We start from the raw sequence: 8,219 nt of genomic DNA on the forward strand, positions 1-8,219 counted from the left end.
TATCAAATTATTCATTTCGTATTAAATATAATATATATTATGCAACTTGGATATTTTTAATCGTACTATTGCTTTTACACGTATGGATATTTTCTTATACTATACATATATTAAACTGCAATTTCAAATATACAAGTACACATATGTATATTCTTATGAAAAAATGGATACATATGTACAGATACTTTAGTAATAACATTTTTTATGTAATTATATACAACAATATTACATCCTTTATAGTATTAATCAAAGTTATAAAATTTAACAAACCTATTTATACTTAAAATACTTTAAATTACAATCGATGTAATAAATATCATGGAATGTTTGTTATATCATATTAGAGTTGGTTACTTGAAAACTTCTTTTAATAGAAACATGAGGATATTGCTGACGCCATTCCTGCACTATAAAATCATTAATACCTTCACAGAAACTAAGATCAATCATTTCTAATTTTGGACAAAACAATAAAATTCCATAACATATATCAGGAGTAAGAGAACGAGCCCCTAATAGGTCTAGTTGTTGCAGTCGTTGACATAATAAAAGTGGCTCCAAGTCGCGATCTGTTAATCCTCTAAGTGCTGCTAAAAATACTTTTTCTAAATAACGACAGGAAAACAATAATGCTCGTAGAGAGTCACCAGGAGCGCCCATTCCACCGCTATGAAGAAAATGATAAAACGAATGATAAATACATTGAAATTCGTTAATTATATAAATGATACAATATTTTTTCGAGAACATACCACCATCCAAAATCCACTTCTCGAAGTTTAGTACAGTGAGACAAAGCTCTAACTCCATATGGAGTTAAAGTTTGTGCTTTCCAAAAGTCTACACTTTCCAAATATGGACAAGAACTTCCTAATTCAACAGCAACTTCGTCTATATTTAAACGATCATGCATTCCTGCCAAATTTAAATGTCGCATTTGAGTATTCTTCTTTAAAATAGAACATAATGTAGAAGTTTCGATAGTTGTTCTGTAAAGCTCCAAACGTTCAAGGAACTTCAAGTTTTCGAGTTTCGAAAATCCTTCGTTTGTTACACCCATACAGTTACATAAACATAGTTCTAAAATTAATATATTACATTTTCAACAGACAACTTTTAAATGTTTAATAAAAAATATTTCAATAATATTTACCTTTCAAATTCTTACATACTTTTGAAATTTCAAAGATAATAGCATCATTTACAAATTGACAACAGTTTAGTCTTAAATGAGTCAGAACACTGCCAGATATGTGAAGAAAATTTATAAAATCTTGATACTTAATCATATTATAATTTCCACACCATGAAAGATCTAATTGTTGTAAATAATGACACCTAGGTGCTAAACTAATTAATGCAGATGTGTCTAAACAATGCCAGTAAGGTTTTAAATTGAGACTTGTATATAACAAAGCATCTCTTGCAATATTGTTAAAGTGTTTATTTACTCTGCATAAACAGCATAATGATCTTAAATCTAAATTCTTCAAAATTTTTAGTACCGTCTCATCCTGTAAAAATGCATTGTTAATAATAGATATAATAAGATATAACAAATCATGATATCATATTTTACTGGAAGTGCTGAGAAAGTGCCACATGGTTGATTTTCAAAATCAGTTGAAGCTACTGAAAATCTTTCTTGAAGAGAATTGTCTTGTTCATTTATGGTATTTGGTATCGAATGATGAATATCTCTAATAAGTTTTGGAAAATCTTCTTGTAAAAATTGTTGTAAACTTTTGAATGCTTCCTCTATAGGAGGAACAGACTGATAATGTTGTCCTATCTTAGATACTAATTTTCCCTTGGATATATTATCTATTCCTTTGCTGTAATAATGTGCAGGCAATATTCATTTATTTATTAGAAATAAATATAAATTTAAAATATCAATGGTTGTATATCAACATACCTTTTAAAAAGCTTACAGTGTTCAGAAAGTGTCTTTTTAAGAACTGTTAAATCCTGATTTGCCTTTAAATAATCTGGTGTTAAATTATATATATCATCATCACTTTGTTTAAGGTAACCCAATTCTTTAGAAAGGTCATTCAGATTTTGATTATGCAAACTATTAGGTACAATTAATTCTGATGTACCAATAAGTAATACAGCATCTAACTCTGTATAATAGTCTAATAAACTATGATTAAATTCCAGTCTTATCATTTTTGTCTTAAAATTACATAGCTGCAAGTATGGAGAAAATATTCTTGGCTTGTGCGGCACGACTTGAGGAAATCCATTCCATAATTGATACCATTTGCCCTCAGAGTTTTGTGCCCAAATTCCAATTACACTTCCAGGATTGTAAGTTTCATATATTGATACTCTAATTGGATATACCTCTTGATAATATTCTAGATCTTGATAATATAAAAAATATTGTAATTTATTTCCGTTTTTCATATATCATAAGCATTAATGGTATCAGTATAATATTCCAATAAGTTAAAAATATCTTTAAGAATAAAAACATAAAATATTACTACAAATAATTGAAATATTGCAATATAAACATTAAATGCTAGAAAGTATTTAATTTTTAAATTAAGAGCTATATACCTATATAATCCTGACTTGTAACGTCTATGTTATTCTGTGGCATATAATCCATTAATCTTGAAGGTGCTTTATCCCACCAACGTCCATATGTTCTCTAAAATTATAATCTATTAGATATGATGTAGCATGAATAAAAAGGCATAAAACATTTTTGTCATTAATTTCATACAGCCGAAATAATACTTTACAAATCATTTTTTCATAGAATTTTAACTCTAGGGTTCTAAGAATATATAATTAATAGTTTCCAAAATTTTCAGGCACAAAATACAATATTATTAAAGTCGACACCATATACTCTTGGCCGGCTATTATACAATAAAATATTAAAGCATTGATTAAAACTAAAATGTTATTAACATTTTGATAATGTACAAAACCAATCCAAATAGCTTATTCTAGTCCACGAAAAACTGTTTGATTCTTTTACTTTCATGCATTGTTTACAATTGTTTATTTAACTGTTTTGATTTTTTACAAAATTAACATACCATAACAAAAGCTTGTGGAAAATCTCCATAATCAGGAAATTTACTTGGATTCCCAGCAATATTATAGGCTGTATAGGAAATACTAATATTACTTCCATACTGGGAACTAAAATCACACACGTCTTTAACAAACTGTTCAACAAAAACAACAGTTTCTTCTTTTCCTCCAATTTTTTCTCCATTTATCGGAACTACTTCAACTTTTATCTCGTCATGAGATATCATGTCATTTACAATTAATCAGAAAGTTTTAACTTCAAAGTTCAATTAATATAGGTTAATCGCTTTAAGGTTTGTTATTATTATAATTTATACATATTATCTGCATAACAAATCTTGTAGACATTAGAGGTTTTAATACATAATCACATACAAGAAAAGGTAATTTTTTATGTCTTTTACCCTCGTTTTAGTACAAAAAATGTATGATACATGTCTTACTTTTAATCTCCATTTTTTGAACACACTAACCATTCATGCGTCAGTAACGTCAGTATTACTCGCATTAAAAAGACAGTAAAAAATTACTACATATGAATACCTTTCATAAATTAATCTCGTAATTATTGAATTAAAAAAATTTATTCGTAAACACTGAAATCAAAAAGTGCAAAATAAAGATTAACTATCAATAAATTTTAGATTTAGATCTTTATAAGATCTTTATAAAAGTGATCATTATACATATTTAAATATATTTAACATAATGAACTGTATAAATAAATTATACTAAATAAATCCCAGTCAATCGATTAAAAAGCTAGAAATATTAAAAACGCAAATGTATTATTCAAGAACATAATTATTTTTTATGAGTGCATTGTTATATATAAAATAATATGTTTTTATAATATTACTTTCAATATAGAATAGGTGACATTAAAATGTTTATCTCGTAATTTTAATACCAGTAAATAATATTACATTATAATAATATGGTTATTAATAATAACAAATTTCTTTTATTATATTATTAGTATTGAGGATGTACATAGATAACGTACATATGTACGTCTGTATTATCCGTATACATATTGCATGTATGTATGCCATAGAGTAATATATCATTAATTATATATACATTTCCATATACATTATTCGTATTACATTTAAAAGTCTTATTTTTGTGAAACAGAAGCATAAATTTCAATCATAAAATATTATTTGCTTCTGATATAAAACTGATACATGCAATTTAAAGATCGACTAAAGAAATTATATTAAAAACTAAAGTATAGGTTAAAATTGATAATTATATACAATAATTTATATTTGTAACTTTATTTGGTTTCAAACATATAGGAAACATTACTCTTTATCTGCTAAGTTTGAAGTTTCATTTCTATAAAAGCATTGCAACATTCTTGCATTTCTTAACATTCTTTTTTCCTGGAAATATGCCCTTGCTCTTTGTAATTTTCGTTTAGGTATATTTTCCATTGCCACATTCCAATCCTTAGTATGTTTCAAATCTAACATGATGGAAAGAACTTGATTGAGAGGAAGATTTTTTGAAGATCCTGAACCCCATTCTAATTTTTCACTTAAAGGCAACTTCATCATTTTAATACCTTGTTTCTTAGCTTTTTGATATGAAATTGGTTTACTACATTTCTGAAAATATTATTAACTTTTTTAATAAATCTTTTTGTTCACGTCAATTTTATGGATTAATGTTCAATATTTATTGATAAATATTTATTTATAACTAATATTTCATTTGTAGCATAAACTATATAAAAATATAATATTAATTACCTTATCTACCATTGCACCAATTATATATATTAAGTTACCATCATAGTTTTTTAAAACTGTGTTAGTATGAGGGGTAAGATATACTAATTTATCTCTATCAAATGTTTCTAAATAGCATTTTGATGTGATATTTAATGGAAATTCTAGATCGTACAAAGGCGGTATTATTGAATGTAACCTCTTCATAACAATACTATCCCTGTTAGCATTACAAAAATATAGATTAAAGGGACTATCGTGTAATCGATTTATTGCGAATGAATATGATAGTTGTTTTGCACAATTCGATATCTCTTTTGGTGTCATATATTGTTCATATCCAATGTCAAATACCATTATTGGTTCATGTAACATAGCACTTATTAATCTGCCATTATAAAAATCACTTATTGTTTGTGCACGTATCCTGTGAAACATTGTAATTCTATTTAATCCATATATACCATTTTCACTAAAATTCTCTGCTTTTTCTTTCATCTTTAATAACTTTTTCTCCTTTTCGTTTTCGTGTTTCATGTCCAATTTCCAAAGAAATTCTATATATGATCTAAATATTTATAATGAAGGACAAAAATTAATATATGAATGAACCTTTTAAACATTAAGATCATTTTTATATTAAAATAGATATTAAGCACAACCTTCTTTCATTTCTTGTTGTTGTTCGTAGTAAATATAACCAATTATATGCGGTTAAATTTTTAGGTACTCTGTTTGTCTCATATTTCGTGTACTGTATTTCTAACTCGTATTTATCATACAAAGCTTTGTATTTCGGATCTTTTAGGAGAGAGTCTAATTCTTCTGCGTACAGTTTTTTATAATATTGACTTACTTTTTCAGATGGGCTTTGCGTACTATACCTCCGTGTTATTAATATATGCGTTCGTACAGGATACTTAGGTTGCAAGACCGTAAATTTATGACTCGGTTGAATAAAAACGGTGGAATAAAATTTATTTACGATAGTAATAAACTTTGAAGGGAGTCGACGACACATTTTTGAAAATTGTGTAACTGAATTATCACTTTGTATAAAACACACTGTACGTACTACGGAAATGTACATACATATATGTCTTACTGTACGTATATAAACACACATTTGTTTCACGTATCCAGCGATCGCAGCGATGTACGGCTAGCGGCTGATTTATAAAACATATCTTATGATATTAACAGCCTACCACGACGGGAATTGCCAGGCCTAAGTATACGACTACAATCGTGATATAATCTAATACGATCGTGCTAGGATATCAATTTAATATGAGTAGACAATATTAGTAATACCAGAGAGGAAGTAGTATTTTATAATCGTAAACATAATGTAAAATTTTATAGTAATACACTATCTGTATTTAATTCTTAATATAATAGTACGGTATGATATATTTTTATATTTGGTTTAATCGATATTTGAACTTATTACACTTCTTCGCTACTTTAAAATTTAAAAACCTCCGCCAACTAAATATTATAATGTATGTACTGAGGTTTCATTATGCCCTCTACGGTTTTATGTAATACATGCATCGTAATATTTGTTTAATTTTATAAAATTATTTTAATTTTAAAAAAAATTTATAAAAATTTTATAAAATTTGTTTAATATTATAAAACGGGAATTTTTAAATTTTATAAATCTTGTATTTGATGTACATAAATAATCTCGTAATAGTACAAATTTAAATTTAAGATTCGAATGAAATATAATACTTAAATTTAGTTATCAAATTATCTCTTAATTGATATTATAATAAATATTTATACATTACAAATATTTATTTTTATATTACATGAATTAATTAAAAAAATATTATGTTGAAATATCGTGTATCTTCTAATTGTGTTTGAATTTATATAGTTGTATGGTCACCTTAACAACGCTTTTATCATCGGAGATAGTCATATTTCTAAATCTGTGTACCTGGATACCAACTTACTGTGTTCTATATCAAAATCGTAATAGTAGTTAATTTTGAAAGTACTTTTTACATGTAAAAATGGTCTTGTTAGGTGAAACGTTTCCAAATTTTGTAGCGGACACTCAAATGGGCTCAATTAACTTGCATGAATGGCTTGATGATTCGTGAGACAATATTTTCTTTAAGAAACATAACCTTTAATATTTTCTGTTACATTTTTTAATGTATATATATATGTTTGTAATGTATATATATATGTTTGTAATGTATATATTTAATGTATATATATATGTAAATGTTTATTGTATATTTTTTATTGTAAATTTATATAACTAGTCTTTATATTTATATTTGAATGTATTATTTACTATTCATATAATTTCAAATCATTCAGTGATACAAAATCATGCATAAATATGATTTTCTTGACATGTAAGATTATATTAAACTTAGAAAAATTAATTTATGTTTCACACAGGTGGGGAATTTTGTTTTCTCATCCAAATGATTTTACACCAGTATGTACAACAGAATTGGCTCGGGTATTAAAATTGATGCCCGAATTTGAAAAGCTAGGAGTTAAAGTTATTGCATTATCGTGTAATTCCGTAGATTCTCACCGGAAATGGATAGAAGTAAGTGCTTTTATTATAGTTTTTTCATTAGAAATAAAAGTAATTGTTAATAGAAAAAATGGAAACGAAATTATTACAAGTTTACAAAGCACAATTATTTTTCAGGATATAAAGGCCTATGCTGAAATGACTGATAAAGAATTCCCATACCCAATAATAGAAGATGAAACGCGAAAACTCGCAACGTTATTGGGAATGTTAGATCCTGCAGAAGTTGATGATCGTGGCATACCGATGACTGCTAGAGCAGTATTTATTATTGATCCTGCTAAAAACATGCGATTATCAATTTTATACCCTGCAACAACTGGAAGAAATTTCGAGTAACATTATTCTTATATCTTTAATGGTTAAAATTTATTTTTATTAATATATTATTCATTAACATAACTTTTGAACACAGTGAAATTTTGAGAGTTATCGAATCGCTACAATTAACTGAGAAGCATAAAGTAGCAACTCCAGTTGATTGGAAGGTTTTTATCTATGATCTTATTTATTAATTAAAACATCACTACATCTATTAAAAAAATTATTAATTTTGTATAATGATCTTTAGGCAGGTGATCAAGTAATGATTCAGCCTACTGTTTCCGACGAAGAAGCGAAAACATTGTACAACAATATTAAAATCGTACCATTACCATCGGGCAAACCTTACGTGCGCGTTGTATCGCAACCGCTGTAAAAAATAATACTTTGCAAGATGAGAAACTATTATTTTACAATGTATTCTTTTAAATTATCAAAATGTATGTTTATAAAAATTAAAATACACATATTTGATAATATATATATTAAATTCTGTTCAATATTATGTCATTCCTTGAAATACA

General features: G+C 26.5%; 3 protein-coding genes across 5 annotated transcripts; 1 reads left to right on the forward strand and 2 right to left on the reverse strand.

Annotated features, from left to right (window-relative positions):
• Positions 1-128: 128 nt before the first annotated feature.
• On the reverse strand, positions 129-3,856 carry LOC126870903 (F-box/LRR-repeat protein 4). 2 transcript variants are annotated; one of them, XM_050629086.1, is made up of 7 exons: positions 3,063-3,856; positions 2,572-2,665; positions 1,919-2,372; positions 1,580-1,835; positions 1,154-1,514; positions 753-1,080; positions 129-667 (listed from the first exon to the last, which is right to left on the reverse strand). In XM_050629086.1, exons 1-7 carry the CDS (start codon positions 3,285-3,287, stop codon positions 331-333), a joined length of 2,055 nt encoding a protein of 684 aa, XP_050485043.1. In that variant the 5' UTR covers positions 3,288-3,856; the 3' UTR covers positions 129-330. The 2 variants fall into 2 exon arrangements, with proteins under 2 accessions (XP_050485043.1, XP_050485044.1); XM_050629087.1 differs by lacking the exon at positions 3,063-3,856 and having other exon boundaries at positions 1,919-2,467.
• Positions 3,857-3,996: 140 nt separating this feature from the next.
• Positions 3,997-5,945, reverse strand: LOC126870913 (mitochondrial ribonuclease P protein 1 homolog). The gene is made up of 3 exons (XM_050629105.1): positions 5,462-5,945; positions 4,821-5,367; positions 3,997-4,676 (listed from the first exon to the last, which is right to left on the reverse strand). Exons 1-3 carry the CDS (start codon positions 5,923-5,925, stop codon positions 4,371-4,373), a joined length of 1,317 nt encoding a protein of 438 aa, XP_050485062.1. The 5' UTR covers positions 5,926-5,945; the 3' UTR covers positions 3,997-4,370.
• A 516-nt stretch (positions 5,946-6,461) lies between these two features.
• On the forward strand, positions 6,462-8,195 carry LOC126870919 (peroxiredoxin-6). Of its 2 annotated transcripts, XM_050629112.1 has the most exons (6): positions 6,462-6,500; positions 6,688-6,785; positions 7,227-7,383; positions 7,489-7,706; positions 7,787-7,859; positions 7,943-8,195. In XM_050629112.1, exons 1-6 carry the CDS (start codon positions 6,477-6,479, stop codon positions 8,069-8,071), a joined length of 699 nt encoding a protein of 232 aa, XP_050485069.1. In that variant the 5' UTR covers positions 6,462-6,476; the 3' UTR covers positions 8,072-8,195. The 2 variants fall into 2 exon arrangements, with proteins under 2 accessions (XP_050485069.1, XP_050485070.1); XM_050629113.1 differs by lacking the exon at positions 6,462-6,500 and having other exon boundaries at positions 6,699-6,912.
• Positions 8,196-8,219: the final 24 nt, after the last annotated feature.

Source organism: Bombus huntii, chromosome 11 (genome assembly GCF_024542735.1).
Source record: "Bombus huntii isolate Logan2020A chromosome 11, iyBomHunt1.1, whole genome shotgun sequence".
NCBI lineage: Eukaryota > Metazoa > Arthropoda > Insecta > Hymenoptera > Apidae > Bombus > Bombus huntii.